Source organism: Notechis scutatus, chromosome 16 (assembly GCF_049901735.1).
Source record: "Notechis scutatus isolate UNSWTSFEM ecotype Mainland chromosome 16, rNotScu1.2, whole genome shotgun sequence".
NCBI lineage: Eukaryota > Metazoa > Chordata > Lepidosauria > Squamata > Elapidae > Notechis > Notechis scutatus.
The window spans coordinates 1,607,382-1,626,392 of record NC_142024.1 but is presented as its reverse complement, the minus strand read 5'-3'; the positions used below and the strand labels follow the sequence as shown (position 1 = coordinate 1,626,392).

The 19,011-nt window shown below is 50.4% G+C and overlaps 1 protein-coding gene across 1 annotated transcript in view; it reads left to right on the top strand.

Annotated features, from left to right (window-relative positions):
• Positions 1–448: 448 nt before the first annotated feature.
• The window catches only part of EPHB2 (EPH receptor B2), a 32,984-nt gene continuing 14,421 nt past the window's right edge, over positions 449–19,011 (top strand). The window contains 5 exon segments of the mRNA XM_087944691.1: positions 449–559; positions 6,669–6,733; positions 8,891–9,575; positions 14,839–14,994; positions 16,271–16,606. Of these exon segments, the coding sequence (XP_087800817.1) occupies positions 6,677–6,733; positions 8,891–9,575; positions 14,839–14,994; positions 16,271–16,606 (1,234 nt within the window). The 5' untranslated portion in view covers positions 449–559; positions 6,669–6,676.

Here is a 19,011-nt window from a genome sequence, read left to right as displayed (position 1 = left end):
AGAGACGATTCTCCCCCCACCCATTTCAGCACCTTCGAGAGCGGCGGCTCCCGCTTCTCTGGCGATAGACTGCGCCCGCCCGCGGAGGCTCCACCGCGCCCCCCTCCCGTGCCCACCCCTCTTCTCCAGCCGGGCGAGGGGGGATGGAGAGGAGGGGAGGGGGCGGTCGGAGAGGCTTGGCCGCCCCCTCCCCGCCTCTAGCGCCAGTCTCCACCCCGCGCTCGGCGGCGGAGGCAGCATCCGCGGCGCCCGGCCGAGCTCGGCAGAGAAACCCCCGCCCGCCCGCCCGCCCGCCCGATCACCGGACAGGAGCAGCAGCAGCCCCTTCCCCTCTACCCCCTCCCGCCCCCCTTCCCCGGACCCCCCTCCCCTCCCTCTCTCCCCCCTCCCGCCCGCCGGAGCTCCATGGCCGCCTAGAAGCCGCCGAGAGCCGCCTCGCTATGGGGCCGCCGCCCCCGCCGCCCCCACCCCCGACCCCTCCCGCCACCCCTCGCCCGGCCCGGGGCGCTCCGGCTCCTGCTGCTCCTGCTGCTCCCGCGCTCGGCCGCCTCGGTGGAAGGTAAGCCGGGGGGGAGAAGGATGCTCCTCCGCCTCGGAGACCCCCGCGGTGGGTGGGGAAGGGCCGCGATGGCCGCCGCGGTGGGCAACGGGGGAGGGACCACCACCACCCTCACCAACACAACACAACACACACACACGCACGCACCCCAAGGGGGTTTGGGAAGGGGGCGCCCGCGGGCGCTCGCTTGCAAACCCCCTTTGGGGCGGCGCGTCGGGAGAGGCGTGGGAGGCGGAGGCGGCTTCCCAGTCTCCCCAGTCAGCCCAGTTGGTGCCTTTGGAGCGATTCCCTTCGCCCCACCGAGAAGAATGGGGAGGGGCGGGGGGTCTCCTCCTTCGGAAAGATGCTCTGGCTGGCCGGCGGAGGATGCACATGGTTGGCGGGGGGGGGATGCTTGCTTGCAAACGCTGGGCGCCTCTCCTTCACTCCCCCACCCCTGCGGGAAAAGACCCCTTGGCCTTTTTGGGGGGTGGCGTCCCCCCACCCGCCCACACCCCGTCTTTCCTTCCCTGCCTGCTGCACCCCCCGCTCCCCCCACCCTGCGTGGAGGAAAAAGCGGGGGGCTGGCTCTGCAGTGTTTTACATATCCAGGGTGGGTTTGGGAGGCAAGAGAGAAGAAAGAAGGAAAAAAGAAGAAGAGGAAGAAGAAGAAGAATTGGGAGGGGGGGTTGGTGGAACTGGGGGGTTGATGCCCTGTGGGGCTTGAAAGGGGTGGGTGGGTTATCATCTTCCATGCCCCACACCCCATCCAAAAATGATAGCTATCCATTTTTTTTTTGACGGGTTGCATTCCCCCCCCCCCCCCCAGGGATTAAACGAGCCCTCGCCGTCTTTAAGGGGGAAATCCAGTGTGTTATGGCGCCATTGTGCACCTGAAGGATGTCATGGCAGGGACGTGGCATCCCAACTGTTGTCGTCATTGTGGCTTTTGCAAGGGCCGGATTTGAACCAGCAAAATTTGGACGATTTGGCGGCCCCTGCAAAAAAAAAAACCTGATCCACTGGGTCTTTCATTCTGGCATTTCAGGCCACCCTCATTTGAATTAATTCATTTCTTTATATATATTTTAATGGGCCACAAAACTGACCCACTGGGCCTTTAATTCTGGAGATCCAGGGTTTCAGGCCACCCTAATTTAAATTAATTTATTTTTTAATATTTTAATGGGCCACAAAACTAATCCACTGGGCCTTTAATCCTGGAGTTTCAGGCCACCCTAATTTGAATTAATTATTTTATATATTTATATTTATATTATTTATATTTATATTTATATATATATATATATATATAATGGGCCTATATATATACTGGCTATTTAATCCTATATATATATATATATATATATATATATATATATTAATGGCTGACACTGGGCCTTAATCCTAGAGATCTGGCGTTTCAGGTCACCCTAATTTAAATTAATTTATTTTTTAATATTTTAATGGGCCACAAAACTAATCCATCGGGCCTTTAAGACTGGAGAGCTGGCGTTTCAGGCCACCCTAATTTGAATTTTTTTATATATATATTTATATTTTAATAGTTATGGTGAGGAAAAGGCATTAGAATTCCTCTCAGGCTATCATCTTTCTCCAAAATTCCTCTGATGGAATTCCCTTCCCGTGGGCATTCCTGCCTTTTTCTCTTTTGTACACCTTTAAGGGACATTTTTGGGGGATAGGAAAAATTTGCAAAAAGGTGGCATTTTTTTGATACTTCTTGGCGTGGGAAATCTCCCTAAGCTAAAATCGAGTTTGGGGGGTTTCTCGGATTGTCATGGTTGTGAGAAAAACCCTATTTTGAGTTGTTGGGAATCCCCGTCCGTTGGAATTTGCTGGAATTTGGGTATTTTAATGTGCGCTGCGTGAATTCAACATTAAATTTAATGTGTTGTGAGGCTTGAAAACATCGAAGTATCTGTTTCGAATCACCGCCCACCTACCTGGGTTTTTTTTAATGTCTTGAGATTTTTCTGGGTTCGCCTTCCTGCAAAGACACCCCCCCCCCAAATCCCACATTTGAAGAGTCGCTTCTGGAACATTCCATGAGCTTTGAGTGGGGCCTGGGTGGAAGATTTTGATGGATACAAAATTAATTTCCTCCCCGTTTTTGTTTTTTGTTTTGGTTCCCCCTTTGGGGCAGTGGGCTAGGCGAGGGGGTTGTGTCGCCAATTCGAAGCGAATTTGGGGGTGCAGAGAGCCAAGGCGAGAGGTTTTCAAAATGGCGGAGAAGGATGTTGGTTGGCAAGAGGAAGGGGGGTGTGTAATTGTGTAGACTCTATTTATTTATTTGTTTATTCATTCATTCACCCATCTCTCTCTCTCTCATCTATCTATCTATCTATCTATCTATCTAAACTATATTTATCTATAAAGAAGCTTAAAACCAAGGCCCACCTGCAATCCCGATCTTAAAAAAGGGAAGGAGAAAAAAAACAAAAAACCAACAACCCTGTTCAAATTTAAAAATAAAATAAGCCGACGGCAGCCTTTGTTTGCAAACAAACCAAAAATACCACCCAGCCGCTTCTCCTAGATAGACGTTGGTTACTTTCTTTTGGAGAATCTCAAAAGAGGTTGCGTAAAAACGGATTGTTTCTGTGGCAGGACAAATGTGAGATTTTTTAGTGATTCAAAATTTTCCCCATGGATGTGCCCAAATAAAACCGAGGGGTGTGAAAAAAACCCGCCAGTTTATAATATTAATCATTAAAAGTCTGGCGACGGAGCAGAGGAAAATCCAATTTACAGGTAGTCCTCGACCACAATGCAGCCCCAAAAATTTATGTTGCTAAGGGAGACATGTATTAAGCGAGTTTAGCCCTGTTTTACAACGTTTCTTGCCACGTTCGCAAAGGGAATCCCTGCAGTTCTTGAATTAGTCACACGTTCATTAAGCGAATCCGGCCTCCCAGTGGACGTTGCTCGTCCGAAGGTCGTAAAAGGTGTAACCCTGGGGACTCTGCCACCATCATAAATATGAGTCCCTTGCCAAAAGCGGTCGAATTTGGATCACATGACCCCCGGGGATGCTTCAACGGTCGTAACTGTGAGATGACGGTCCTAAGACACATTTTTCAGGGGGCTGTTGCAACTTGTAACTACACCTGTACAGCAGTGGTGGTATTCTAACGGTTCATCCCGGTTCAGCCGAACTGGTAGTAAAACAATTTTGAATCCCACCACTGCTGTACGATCTATAACCGTGAAGGTGAACCTGTGGCGTGCAGAGTCATTTCTGTGGGCACATGAGCCCGAGCTTATTTTCAGCCTCTTTGAGGCCTTTTTCGCCCTCCCGGATGCTCAAGAAAAGCCTCTGCAGCCTCGGGGCTTCTGGAAATACCGGAAGTGACAAAACGGGCCGGTTTTTCGGCCTCCAAAGGCTGCAGAGGCTTTTCTTGAGCATCCGGGAGGGCGAAAAAGGGCCTCAAAGAAGGCCGAATATCAGCTGGGAGGTGCACGCACAGTGCAATTAAAGGAGGGTTGTGCGTGTACATGCAGGGGGTCGGGGCACATTGCATTGTGGGTGTTGGCATGCACCCGCACTTTCGGCACCCCGCGACAAAAAGGTTCACCATCACTGGTCTATAAGAACGTCAAATCTGACGTTTGTGATGTATTATGGATTTTAGAAGTCTTATCTTCAGCAAATTTCTCCCTTTGTCCGTTCTGGTGGAAGAAAACTCAAGGAACTACGAGAATTTGTATTTTAAGGCTGGTTCAAGATCTGTCTCACCACCAAATTCCTTTTATCAGCTCTAGGAAAGTCTTTTTTTTTTTTTTTTGAGCGGGGTGGGGAAGTAGATAAATCTGGAGCCACGGCGTCCAAGAAAAACAGGACCTCGGAGGCAGGTTCACCTCCCCACCCAAAATATTTCAAAACACATTAGCAGGGGGGGAAAAAAAAAAGTATATTTATCTGCCAAAAGACAGGGAAAGAAAAGAAAGTCATCCAAGCCACGGGAGACAACGATGATTTTCTCCCCTGAATATTTGCCAGCGCTTCCATTTCAGCTTGCTGGAGACCCCATTAGTAATTGAATTTTTTTTTTATTTTATTTTTAAAAAAGGAAATAATTAAATTCATATTCCAAGAGATCATGATCAAGTTACGAAGGATGCTTCAGTGAACACAATACAAAATATTCTCCCCCCCCCCCACCCTCATTTCGAAGACCACACTTGGAATAACGGCATCCAGTTTTGGTTGCCAATGATGTAAAAAAGATGTTGAGATGTTGAGTGCAGAGAAGAGCACCTAAGAAAGCTAAAACATACAAGGAACCAGTGCAGGAATTGAGTAGGTCAAGTTTCATGAAAAGAAGGACCGGGGGGTGGGGGGGCAGGATAGCAGCCTTCCAGTATTTGAGGGGCTGCCCCAAAGAAGAGGGAGTCAAGCTATTCTCCAAAAAACACCGGAAGACAAGAGAAGAAGCAACGGATGGAAACCAACCAAGTTGAGAAGCAACCTGGAATTAAGGAGGAATTTCCTGACAGGGAGGACAATTAACCAGTGGAACTTCTTGCCACCAGAAGTTGCGGATGCTCCGTCACGGGAGGTTTTTTAAGAAGAGACTGGACGGCCATTTGTCTGGAATGGGATGGGGTTTCCTGCTTGAGTGGTGGGGCTGGACTAGAAGACCTTCAAGGCCCCTCCCAACTCTGTTATTCTGTACGAAAGCGTCTCCTGCTTGAAAAGGGGGTTGGACTAGAAGACCTCCAAGGTCCCTCCCATCTCTGTCCTTCTAATAATTCAGCCTCTTGCAATGGACCGATGGGGATGTTTGGTCAATGCCGAGGGGATTCAAGAGAGTCTTCCGTTGTTTCGGCGACTACATCCAAGGCGCCTGTCGCTATAGTGGACAAACCCACAGCGGTCGTTAAAGTCGAGGACTGACTAACTGGGGGTTCGGCTCCGGAGAGTTCCAGCTGGATTTGGCGCACCGTGAAGCGGTGAAGAAGTTCTATGGACCGATCAAGAGAAGTCCAGCGGGAATCCAGAGAGGCAGGCGGCTAGTTCAACAGGTCGAGCTCCTACACCTGGCTGCCCGGTGTAATTTTGCTTTCCCCTCCTCCCCCCCTGATGCCAAATCGGCAGGGAAGGACCGCATCACATCCCGGCTCCCTTTGGCGAGCCGCTCCTTGTGCGAAAGATGCCAGAAGAGGTCGAGTATTTTGTGCAGTGACCTGGAATCAAGCCGTCCTGATTTGTGGATTTATTTATTAAAAAGATCTCTCTCTCTGCCCATTTGAACCCCTACTTGCTTCCGGCAAGGCGGGCAACCTTTGCAAGCAGAGACAGCAGAAATTTAGCCTCCTGGAATGGGCGTTCGGTGACGTACCTGCCAAAATCATCTATTTAAGGTTATTTTTCATTAAAACGAGAAAAAGAACAAAGGAGGCCAGAGGAAATGTAGGACAAACATGGATTTTCAAAAGCATCTTCCCAGTTGGAAAGTACGTGAGCTGTTTCCGTCCATACAGGCTGTCCTCGATTTATTTATTTTATAATACATTTATTTATTTTTAATATAATCATTCCATCTTCAATCCTCAGTTTATATCACAGTTCATTTAGTGGCCGAAGTTATCGCCTCTCAATCAGGAGGCTGTGAGTCCGATTCTAGGAAGAGGGCATCTCTCTCTCTCTCTCTCTCTCTCTCTCTCTCTCTCTGGGCACAATGAGAATATATCTGCTGGGGTGAAAAAAAAACTCCGCCCTGGTGACAGGAAAGGCATCTGGCCAGGAAAAACACTCCGCTCCATTCAGTTGCCCAGACGCCGCCCCGATGCAAGGGATTATGGCAATGGTGGCTAACCTTTTTTGGGCTCCTGTGCCAAAAATTGTGTGTGGGCCAAACGTCGGCCAAAGCTCACTTCGCACACGTCTCACTTAACAACATCAGGGCACAATGGTGGTTGTACGTTGAAGACTATGTTGAAAGCCTTTTAAGAGCTTTAAAAAAAAATTGGTTGCTGAGCGAAATGTGCAATGGTGAACTGGATTTTTTTTTTTTTTTTTTAGCTGAAGAGCGAAGGGGGAAAGGATGGGACTAACCAGGTTTGTTGTTTCTGTTTTGTTTTTGGGGTTTTTTTCTGCCTGCAGAGACATTGATGGATTCCACCACAGCGACAGCCGAGCTCGGCTGGACGGTGCACCCGGTTTCAGGGGTGAGTTTTGGGGTTTGGGGGAAGGTTGGGTTTTAAAGCCACCAAACGCTTAACGGGGGGCATTGCTTGGTCCGGCTTGGGGGATCTTTGGGGCCCAGGTTCGTAAAACAAAGGTTCAGTTTTTGGAGAAAGAAAAATTACAAAGATGTTCAACAATCCATTCGAGTGGGCAATTCTTTTTCTCTCTCCTTCCTTCCTTCCTTCCTTCCTTCCTTCCTTCCTTCCTTCCTTCCTTCCTTCCTTCCTTCCTTCCCTTCCTTCTTTCTTTCTTCCTTCTCTCTTTCCCTCTTTTCCGTTTCCTCTCTCCTTCCCTGCCTTCCTCCTCACTCCTTCCCTCCCTTCCTCCCTTCTCCCTCTCTTCTTCCCTTTTTCCTTCCTTCCTCCCTCTCTCCTTCCTTCCTTCCTTTCCTTTCTTCCTCTCCTCCCTCCCTCCTTCCCCTCTCTTTCCCTCCTTCTTCCTTCTCTCCTTCCCTTCTTCCTTCCTTCTTTCCTCTCTCCCTCCTTCCTTTCCTTCCTTTTTTCCTCCCTCCCTCCCTCCCTCCCTCCTCAACCTCAGCTCTCAGCACACCTGGGCAGCGCCATCAAGCAGCAGGCAACCGCCAGACGGAGTAGAAAAACACCCGCATAAAATCCGCGTAATTTTGTGTGCCTTAAAAATCACTCTCTCTTTCTCTCCCACCCCCCCAAATCAATTGCAAGGCCCCCTCCCCAAAAACATACAAGGGGGGGGGCAAAGGGGGGGAGAGTAGAAAAAAAAACAGCCATCACTACTTCGGCTGCTGGGTTTCTCTCTCTTTTTTTTTAATTGCATCACGGAAAAAACCCACCAACCTCTTGGCAATTTTCTCTCGGAACGCCATAAACTCCTGGAATAATTCCGATATGGCTGACAGCGCTAATGAATGCAATTAGTTGATTAATTAACTTCGCAGCAGATTTCAAAAAGAGGGGGGGAAAAAAATAACGGCGCTTGGTGGAAAGGGTGTGTGGGTGGGTGTCCCTGCCAGAAAAGGGTGCAGGGGAAAATCAAGCTGAGAAGGAATCTCTTTTATTTATTTATTTTCCTCTTATTTTTTTTTTTTTTTAAATTCCCTTAAGACGGGTTTGGAGATATTCACGCCGAAAACACGTTGGTGTAAAATTAGGACAAGTTCTGTGTGCTCTCCAGGCAGCTGCTGTGGCTGGCTTGAAGCTGAGGGATCATTAATTGCTGATATTTTATTTATTTTTTTAAAAAAGAAGGATTTTTCCACCTCTTTCTTTGTTCCCACCTGATCAGGGAATCCCTTCCCAGCCATGGAATTCCTGAGAATAAAATAGCCTGGAATGGATGCCCCCGTTTTGAACACGAGCCGAGGGCACAGCGCGGGTCAAAATATCAAAATAGACACACACACACACACACACACACACACACACCCTCCGGTGGTTTTAGAATGATGGCGATATGAACAGCAAATGGAATCACGGAATGACAAGAGTCGGGAGGGACCCTGGAGGTCTTCTAGTCCAACCCCCCATGCTCAAGCAGGAGACCCTATGCCATTCCAGACAAATGGTTGTCCAATCTCTTGTGTAAAAACCTCCAGCGTTGGAGCATGCACAATTTCTAGTGGCAAGGAGTTCCACTGGTTAATTGTCCTCACAGGAAGTTTCTCCTTAAATCCCAGATTGCTTCTCTCCTGGGTTAGTTTCCATCCATTGCTTCTTGTCCTGCCTTTCAGGGGCTTTGGAGAATAATTTGACCCACTTCTTCTTTGGGGCAGCCTCCCTCTCTCTCTCTCTCAAGTTTCCAACATGCACCCCCATTCAAATCACAAGTCTCTAGTTGAGTTAAAAAGATGGATTTATTGGGAGTGACCATGTCGGCATTTCCTGGTTGCAGCCGACTCTGAGACCCATCATTCATTTCCCCCTTAACCCTGGTCTTCCCCCACCTCCTGGATATAAATTCTCCAATGGGACACATCCATAGCCAAGAGCCATCCATCACACTCTCCAGTAATAATCTTGCGTGCCAACAGCTTCGGCTGCCTAGCAATTATCTGAAGCATTTAAGGAATGCACTGCTTTCCTCCCACTCCCTTTCTGCTGGCAACTAAAAAGACCAAAGGAGTATTATTTTTTTTTAAAGTTGGCACTCTCTCTCCTCTGCAGTGGGAGGAAGTGAGCGGCTACGACGAGAACATGAACACCATCCGGACGTACCAAGTTTGCAACGTCTTCGAATCCAGCCAGAACAACTGGCTACGGACCAAATACATCCGCAGGCGGGGTGCCCATCGGATTCACGTGGAGATGAAGTTCTCCGTCCGCGATTGCAGCAGCATCCCCAACGTGCCAGGGTCTTGTAAGGAAACCTTCAACCTTTACTACTACGAGTCGGAGTTTGACGGCGCCACCAAGAGCTTCCCCAGCTGGATGGAGAACCCTTGGGCCAAGGTGGACACCATCGCGGCCGACGAGAGCTTCTCCCAGGTCGACCTGGGCGGGCGGGTGATGAAGATCAACACCGAAATCCGGAGTTTCGGGCCCGTCTCCAAAAATGGATTTTATTTGGCCTTCCAAGATTACGGGGGTTGCATGTCTCTGATTGCCGTCCGCGTCTTTTACCGCAAGTGCCTACGCGTCATCCAGAACGGCGCCATCTTCCAAGAGACGCTGTCTGGCGCGGAGAGCACCTCTCTGGTGGCAGCCAGGGGCACGTGCATCCCCAACGCCGAGGAGGTGGATGTGCCCATCAAACTGTACTGCAACGGCGACGGCGAGTGGCTGGTGCCCATCGGGCGCTGTATGTGCAAGTCCGGTTACGAGTCGGTGGAGAACGGCACCGTCTGCAGGGGTGAGTGAGGGTTGGCGACTTGGGGAGGGCCTGGGATGTATAGGTAGACAGATGGATGGATGGATGGATGGATGGATGGATGGATGGATGGGTGGGTGGGTGATGGGTAGATAAGTATAGGTAGACGGATGGATGGATGGATGGATGGATGGATGGATGGGTGATGGGTAGATAAATATAGGTAGACAGATGGATGGATGGATGGATAGGTAAGTATAGGTAGATAGATGATGGATAGATAGATAAATGATAGGTAGACTAGTAAATAGATAGGTAGATGGTTGATAGTCGGCTGAATAGATCGATAAATAGATGGATAGATAGATGGATGGTAGGTAGATGAATTATAGATGGCTGAATAGATAGACAGATATAGATAATAATGAATAGATGGATGGATGGATAGAAAGATGGATAGATGAAAGGTAGATAAGTAGATAGGTAGATGGATGACAGATAGATATAGGTAAATGATATAGATTGATTGATTGATAGGTAGATAAAGAGCGAGAAGGAGAGAGACTTGGCCAAAATCATTTGAGTCCCTAGATAGAGCTAAACCGGGATCTTCCCAATCCCGTTTGCAAGACCCTGGCCACTACACCACACTGCCCCGGAAGAAGGAGCCGGCAAGCTTGGTGCAGCCGTCAAGAGTCCAGCCCCAAGATTGGGAAGGGAGCTCAACCGAGACGGAATTTGTACGCACAACCCTGTGCTTTACACATCCCGGGGGAGGAGGAGGCAGTTCTCTGGGCGTCTGTGTGTGTGTCTGTGCGTCCGCATTGTGTGATGCGCAGGGTGCTGTCCCCCCTCCCTCATCCCTCTGCCAACCTCCCCCCTTGCCAGGCATCTGGAGGCGCTTTGGGGTCCCAGCCGAGCGAAATCCAGCGCCTTTAATTAAAGACAATTACTGCTTTCAAACGCGTCTCTTTGGCTCACCAGCCTTGTTTGCAAACAGACAGCTGTGGGGGCTTTTGTGTCCTTGGCGCAACGGGCACCCTCCCTCCCTCCCTCCCTCGCCCTGCCTGCCAAGCGGCTCCTGTTCCTGGCACCCCCCTTCGAGGAGCCGGCATGGGTGCAAAGCTTGCAACCCGGAAGGCGGTGGGGTGGCAGAGAGGTGCGAGGGGGGGGCTGCCAGGTTTTGCAAAAGAAGGCCTTTGGGAAAGAGAACCCATGGCACGAGGGGTGGGAGGGGGTCCCAGCACCCCCTTTTCTGCAGGACCACCCAGGGAAGACCAGCTCCGGCAGCCGAGAGGAGGAGGAAAGCCAAGATGGGCACCTTAAAATGCGTAGCGCACAGAGAGAGAGAGAGAGAGAGAGAGAGAGAGAGACGTGAGGAAAACAATTCTTTTTTTCTTCCTGCTTTTTCTCGGCGCGGTTGTTCAGTGAATTATCATCGTTGTTAAACGAGTAATCCGGTTGTTAAGTGAATCGGGCTTCCCCGTGGTTGTCAGAAGGGGAATTGCGTCGTGTGGCAATTGTCGTAAATACGAGCCGGTTCCCACGCCTCTGAATTTCGATCGTGGGAAGGCCGAGACGGTTGTCGGTTGTGAAAACCTGGACCTGGGTCCAGCTTCCCCCCCACCCCCAGCGATGTTGTGACTTCAAATGAATCGCTAAACGAATCGTTGTACTGCGAGGACGAGCTGTAGTTGTGTTAGTTTTGAGTTTAGGCTAAAAAAAGAAGCTGAAAAAGGGGTCGATTGGTGACGTCGTCCCAGCTTTTCTCTCCAAAGCCACTGGAAACAGGACGAGAAGGTGAGGTCTCCGTGAAGCAGTTGGGAGGCAGCGACAGCAACCACAAAAACTCACAAAAGAGGAATCCAAGCAATGACTCACAAGAACTGGGGTTAGAGGAGAAAGAGGGGAGAAAGAGAAGAGAGGAGAGAGAAAAATAAAGAGAAAGAGAGAGAAGGGAGAAAGAAAAAGAAAGAAAGAGAAAGAAAGGAAGGAAGGAAGGAAGGAAGGAAGGAAGGAAGGAAGGAAGGAAAGGAAGGAAGGAAGGAAGGAAGGGAGGGAGGGAGGGGGAGGGAGGAAGGAAAAGACAAGGAAGAGAAGGAAGAAGGAGGAGGAGGAAGGAAAGAAGGAAAGAAGGGAGGGAGGGAATACTGGGCTTAGAGAAGAGGGAAAGAGAGGAGAGGGAGAGAAAAATGAAGAGAAGGAGAGAGAGAAGGAAGGAAGAAAAGAAAGAAAAAGGAAGGAAGGAAGGAAGGAAGGAAGGAAGGAAGGGACGAGGAAGAGGAGAAGGAGGAGGGGAATAAAGGAAAGAAAGAAGGGAGGGAGGAGGAAAAAAGGAGAAGAGAGGGAAGAGGAAGGGAATTAAATGATTGGAACTAATTATTATGTGTTGTTTTGCTGTTTAATTTTTGTTTTGTTCAGTAAAGAAAGCTTTACCCTGGCAATAACGATGCAGCTAGAATTGATTGGTTGATTGATTGATTGACTGACTGACTGACTGACTAGGTACCATCAAGTCAAGCTACGTTTCTCTTGCAGAGGGATTAAATTACATTTCTCTTGTGTGTGCGTGTGTGTGTGTGTGTGTGTGTGTGTGTGTGTGTGTGTGTGTGAAGCTACCTTTCTCTCCCCCCCACGGTTTTCGGGATGAATTTTGGTTTTTTATTTCACTTTTCCAGAAGCCTCTCCCAGGATATATCAATTCTGGCCATCCTTTCCCCCAAGGGACACTCAAAACGGATGCCTGCTTGAACCGTCTCGCGGGGTTGGACTAGAAGACCTCTAAGGTCCCTACCCACCCTTCGATTACCCTATCCGAGGTGCGCACGCGCCGTCCGGATTTTAACAACCCAGGGAATCCTGCAGGCATCCACACCCCGGGCGCATACAAAGCAACCGGGCCTCCAAGCCAGACCCTTAACCCTGATTGGCTAAACCAGGGATGAGCCGGCGGCTCCCAGGGTCCCAGAGCAAACCCCCCCCCCACCAGCCCCCTCAACCGCCCGTGGGAGGTGGGAGGGGGGCCCTTGCCGGAGATGAAAAGCTTTGCAAAGCTCCTGGCTGAGGGGGAGATTTGGGCTTTTGTCTGGTGTGTGTGTGTGCGTTTGTGTGTGTTTTGCAGGCATGCAGAGCTGGTGGCTCTGCTTCCCAAAGCCCCAGTTGGGCTCCCCGAGCCCGTTGCCATGGAAACCGCTGTCAGCAGCTGGAAGCCCCCTGCCCGGCTGGCGTGGCTGGCTGGCTGCAGTTCCCGTGGCCAAGGATCAAGCCGTCCATCCGTCAAAGAGTAGAGCGGGAAGGGGGCCTTCTGAGGTCTTCTAGTCCAGCCCCCCACCCCTCCCCGCTCAAGCAGGAGATTGTATTATTCTGGACAAATGGCTGCCCAGTCTCTTCTTGAAAATATATTCTCTCGTCTATATTTTATATAGGAGAGAAGAGAATAAAAAGAATTGGAAGGGACCTTGGAGGTCTTCTAGTCCAACCCCCTACGGTCTCTTCTTTAAAACTCTCCAGTGTTGGAGCAACCCACCACTTCTGGTGGCAAGCAGTTCCACGGGTTCATTGTCCTCCCTGACAGGAAGTTTCTGCTTAATTCCAGGTTGCTTCTCTCCTTGATGAGTTTCCATCCCAAATCCCCCCTCCTCGTTTTCAATTTCATCCGGGGGTCCTCAGCCTACCCAGGCCTCCTGCAAGGATTAAGACAGGCCCCAAAAGGGAAACCGGGGGTTTTTAAGAAGAGAATGGACAACCCTTTGTCTGGAGTGGTGTAGGGTTTCCCTGCCTAAGCAGGGGGTTGGACTAGATGACCTCCGAGGCCCCTTCCAACTCCGTTGTTCTCTTCTAAGAGGGGGCTTGCTTGCACCACGTAAGACGGATCCCACAAATGCCCAACACCTCTTTCCCAACGCCCCCCTTACACACACACACACACACACACACACACACACACGTAATTTTCCCAACCAAAGTGACTAATATTTCCACCAAGTGTCGGGAAGCGACATTAACAAGCAGCTAATTAGCACCGCCGAGTTTTCTTTTTTTCCTTTTTTTTTTTTTCCTTTTGACAAGCCCCGTGTCAGAGCCTCTAATGAGTCTCGCGTTCTGCTTTTAATCAACGGTCTCTCCGTCACACTTTTAATTTAATTTCTGGATCAAAATGCCAGCCGCGAGTTCGGGCGGGCCGGGAAGGGAAAGCCGGGGGAATCTCTCTGCAAACGCAGCGCCTTTTGCATCCGGATCTTTTGGGGGGGTCTCCCTCCCGCCCCCATCCAAATATCTACATCCCCCCCACACACACACACACCCTACCCCCCCCCCCCAGTGTCAATTTTTGGGACAATCTAGGCTGCTTCGACTCAGCCGCCACAACAGAATTGGAAAATAAATCTTATTTTTTTGGGGGGGGGGGGAGAAATATAGCTAGTCCTCGACTTATGACAGTTCGTTTAGTGACCGTTGGAAGTCGCAAGGGCGCTGAAGAAAAAAGGGGGGGGGGAGTTAGGATCATTTTTCACACTTATGACCGTTGTAGGATCCCCGTAGCCACGTGATCAAAATTCAGGCATTGGGAAGGCCGCAAAATCTGAATAAATGGCCCCTTATGAGTGCCGTTGTAAGTCTGAAGGGTCAGTATATGAACTGCTGTAAGTCAAGGATTACCTGTATGTTTTATCCACCCAGATAGATAGGAGGAGGAGGAGGAGGAGATGGAGAAGGAAGGAGAAGGGGAAGGAGAGGGAGAAAGAGAAGGAGATGGAAGGAGGAGAGAGAGGAGGAGGAGAAAAAGTAGAAGGAGAGAGAGAGAGAGGAGAAGGAAAGAAGGTAGAGAAGGAAGGAAGAAGGAAGAGAGAGGAGGAGGAGGAGGAGAAAGAAGGAGAGAGAAGGAGGAGGAGAGAGATAAGGAGAAGAAAAGGGAGGAGGAGAAAAAGGAGAGAAGGAGAAGGAGAGAGAAGGAGAAAAAGGAGACAGAAGGAGATGGAGAAGGAAGAGAGACAGAAGAAGAGAAGGAGAAGGAGGAGAAGAAAGAGAAGGAGAAGGAAGGAGGAGGAGAGAGATAAGGAGGAGAGGAAGAGAGAAGAGGAAAAGAAGAGAGAAGAGAGAGAAGGAGAGAGAAGGAGAAGAAGGAGAAGAAGGAGAGAGGGAAAAGGAGAAGGGTTGAATTCTGGGAGTTGAAGTTTCTTAAAAGCTGCCACGGTTGAGCAACGCGGTTAGTTTCGATGAATTATCGGGCAGGGGAGCCCAATTTTTAAATGCACCCACCCACCCATTTTCTCTCTCTCTCTCTCTTTCTCTCTCTCCTACCCAGGATGCCCATCCGGGACGTTCAAAGCCAACCAGGGGGACGAGAGCTGCGTCCACTGTCCGATCAACAGCCGCACCACGTCCGAAGGTGCCACCAACTGCGTCTGCCGGAACAGCTATTACCGCGCTGACTCGGACCCACTGGAAATGCCGTGCACCAGTACGTCCCGCCTGACACGGTGGCAGAGAGGAGGAGGAGGAGGAGGGCGAATGGATTTTTTAAAAAAAAAAACCTGGGCCCCAGCTCCTCAGATTAACAGATTCGGAAGGGACCTTGGAGGTCATCTAGTCCAACCCCCTGCCCAAGCAGGAGACCCTACACCGTTTCCGACAAATGGCAGTCCAGGCTTTTCTTGCAAGCTTCCCAGGGTTGAAGCTCCCACAACTTCTGAATAATTACAGAGTCGGAAGGGACCTTGGAGGTCATCCAGTCTAACCCCCCCGCCCAAGCAGGAGACCTTACACCGTTTCTGACAGATGGCAGTCCAGTCTCTTCTTGAAAGCCTCCAGATTAGAAAAGTTTTATTCCTTTATAAATTAGGCTTATCCCATTCTCCTCAATCTCATGGCCAAGTTTTCCATGGCAGGTAGTCCTTGATTTTCGACGGTTTGCTTAGTGTCCATTTGAAGTTACAATGGGATGGGGGGGGGAAAGGGGCTAGTGGTTGTTTCACACTTACAACCGTTGGTGCAGCGTCCCCGTGGTCACATGATCAAAATCCGGATCCCTGGCAATCTGCTTATATTTAGCACAGTCATTGCCACATTGAGTTGGATGGGAACTCAGAGGCCATCTAGCCCAACCCTCTCTCTCTCTAATCTCCAGATCGCTGCCCTGAGGCCAGCGAGCTGCAACAGTCGTGTAATTTAACTTCTGCCTTCCTCTTTTCTTTCGGTTATCAAGCAGCCATTCCTTCAAACCTCCCCACCTCCAAGACAGTTATTTCCTCCTTGAATTGGACAGGAACTCAGAGGTCATCTAGCCCAACCCGCTCTCCAAATTGCTGCCACAACACTTGTGTAATTTAACTTCTGCCTTCCTTCCTCTTTCGGATATCAGGCAGCCATTCCTTCAAACCCTTCAAACCCCAAGACAGTCACTTCCTCCTTGAATTGGATGGGAACTCAGAGGTCATCAAGCCCAACCCGCTCCCTCTCTCTCTATCTATCTCCAGATTGCTGCCCTGAGGCCAGCAAGCCACAACACTTGTGTAATTTAACTTCCTCTTTTCTTTCGGTTAACAGGCAGTCATTCCTTCAAACCTTCCCATTCCCAAGACAATCGTGGCCATAGTGAGTTGCACAGGAACTCAGAGGTCATCTAGCCCAACCCGCTCGCGCTCCCTACCTCCACATTGCTGCCCTGAGGCCAACGAGCCGCAACGGTCGCGTCCTCTAACTCCTGCTCTCCTCTTTCCTCTCGGTTCCTCTGGCAGCCATCCCTTCGGCCCCGCAGGGCGTCATTTCCAGCGTGAACGAAACCTCCCTGATGCTGGAATGGACCCCTCCTCGGGATTCGGGGGGCCGCGAGGACCTGGTTTACAACATCATCTGCAAGAGCTGCGGCTCGGGGCGCAGAGCCTGCACCCGCTGCGGGGACAACGTCCAGTTCACGCCGCGTCAGCTGGGCCTGACCGAGCCACGGGTGTACATCAACGACCTCTTGGCCCACACGCAGTACACCTTCGAGATCCAGGCGGTGAACGGCGTCACAGACCAGAGTCCGTTCTCTCCCCAGTTTGCCTCCGTCAACATCACCACCAACCAGGCGGGTAAGGACTTCCAAAAGCCTTTTTTTAATTGATTGATTGATTGATTGATTGATTGATTGCTGGGCCTCCGTTTTTCTGCCTCGTTCTTCAGGGCTGGGATGGTCTAGGGCTCTCCTGCCTGAGCAGGGTTGGACTAGAAGACCTCCAGGGTCCCTTTCTGCTCTATTCTGATTGATTGATGGAAATGGTCTAATGTCTCCTGCTTGAGCATGGGGTTGGACTAGAAGACCTCCGAGGTCCCTTCCCACTCTGTCTTTCTGTATGAAACGGTCTCCTGCCTGAGCAGGGGTTGGATTAGATGACCTCTGAGGTCCCTTCCAACTCTATTCTGATTGATTCATTGAAATGATCTAGGGTCTCCTCCCTTGAGAAGGGGGTCAGACTAGAAGACCTCCGAGGCCCCTTCCAGCTCTATTTTGATTGACTGATTTGGTTGAAATGGTCCAGGGTCTTCTGCTTGAGAAGGGGGTTGGACGAGACGACCTCTGAGGTCCCTTCCAACTCTGTCATTCTGTATGAAACGGTCTCCTGCCCGAGCAGGGGGTTGGATTAGATGACCTCTGAGGCCCCTTCCAGTTCTATTCTGGTTGATTTCATTGAAATGATCTAGGGTCTCCTCCCTTGAGATGGGGGTCGGACTAGTGGACCTCCGAGGCCCCTTCCCAACCCTATTATTATACGCAGGTCTGGCGTATCTGCGTAAAGGACCCCCAGATTGCTCATGTCTTTTTTGGGGCGCTACCTTGGCTGGATGTGGGGGGGCTCCCTGACTCTCCCCCTTGCTCCCCCTCTTGCCTGTTGCAATTAATTAATTGTGAGTTTATTGCAGCAGCTGTGAACATTGTCGCCTTCACAGCTGAGAAAGGGGAGGAGGGAGATTGTGTGCGCTTTTGTGCGTAGCAGGAGGGGGGGGAGAAAAAACCCCCACACTCGCTGACACACACACACACAACCTCAGTTGTCATTTTTCCCACGTGCTCCGAGCTGGCTCAGCCTTATTATCCTCGGAGCTGCAAATCCTGATCCTGTTGTGATGTATCTATTCATTAAACCTAAACAGTAACTGTCGGCTTGCTAATTCTCCCCATAATTAGAGAGGCCGCATGCATCCTCGGGCCATTCCCTCCGCTGCTGCCTCCGTGCTCCTCATTAAGGCGCTTGCAGAACAGAAGCCAAGGAAGGAAGAGGGGGGGAGAATAAAAAAATAAAAATAAAAAATTCAGAGGGGTTGCCCAATCAAAATAAAAATCGGAGGTTTGCAAAACAAAACGAAACAACACAACACAAGGAAAACAAAACAAACAAACCTGATTCTTTCTGGGAATAGAGAGGCTCAGAATAGGGAATAACGGAGTTGGGGGGGGGAACCTCAGAGATCTTCTAGTCCGACCCCCTACTCAAGCAGACCATTTCAGTCGATCAATCAATCAGAGTAGAGCTGGAAGGGACCTTGGAGGTCTTCTAGTCCAACCCCCTGCTCAAGCAAAAGACCCGCCTAGATCATATCAATCAATCAGGAAAGCTGGAAGGGACCTTAGAGGTCTTCTAGTCCAACCCCCTGCTCAAACAAGAGACGACACCGCTCCAGACAAATGGCTTTCCAGTCTCTTCTTGGAAGCCTCCAGCGATGGGGAACCCACAACTTCTGGTGATTCATTGATCTGGGATGATAGAATTACGGAGTAACAAGGTTGGAAGGGACCTCGGAGGTCTTCTAGTCCAACCCTCTGCTCAAAAGATTGTTCAGTGGTGATGTCTCCCTTAACGACCGAGCCAGAAAAGCTTGTAAAATCAGGCCACGGCCACGTCAGACCTCCCTTAACAACCGCAGCGCTTCACAGAGCGTTTCCCCATCCCAGCTGCAGCCATTAAGCCGAGGACTTGCTATACTGCTATGGTTCTGTCTCTTCTATAACAGGGGTCGGACTAGATGACCTACCAGGTCCCTTCCGAAGCTCTCAAGGCGACCCCAAGCTTACCCAGAAATGCCGAACGCCTCTGAACTTTTGAACAGTTGAATCACACATTATTTCTCTCCCCGCTTTCTTTTTCAAACGGGGGAACTGCAGGCTGCCCGCCCACACCCACCCACCCCCGCCTTCCCAGACCCTCGATCCAACCCCCTCCCCAATTTTTCCCACACCGGCTTCCTTCCCAAGAGCCCCTTCCCACATTTCTGACCTGACCTCCTTGTCTGTCTGGACGGTAATGGAAAATAGCAAAATTCCCTTTCAAGCGGCTAACCTGATGCTGGAGGGTGGTGGAAGAGAACTTCTGAATGGAGTTTGGAAGAGAAGGGGGGCAGAGGAGACCCCCTCTTCAAAATACAGCTGCCCCCCCCCCTGCTTCCCTCCTCTCTTTCTTAACCCTTCCCTTCTCCCTGGAGAGACCCCTGTTTGGGTGTG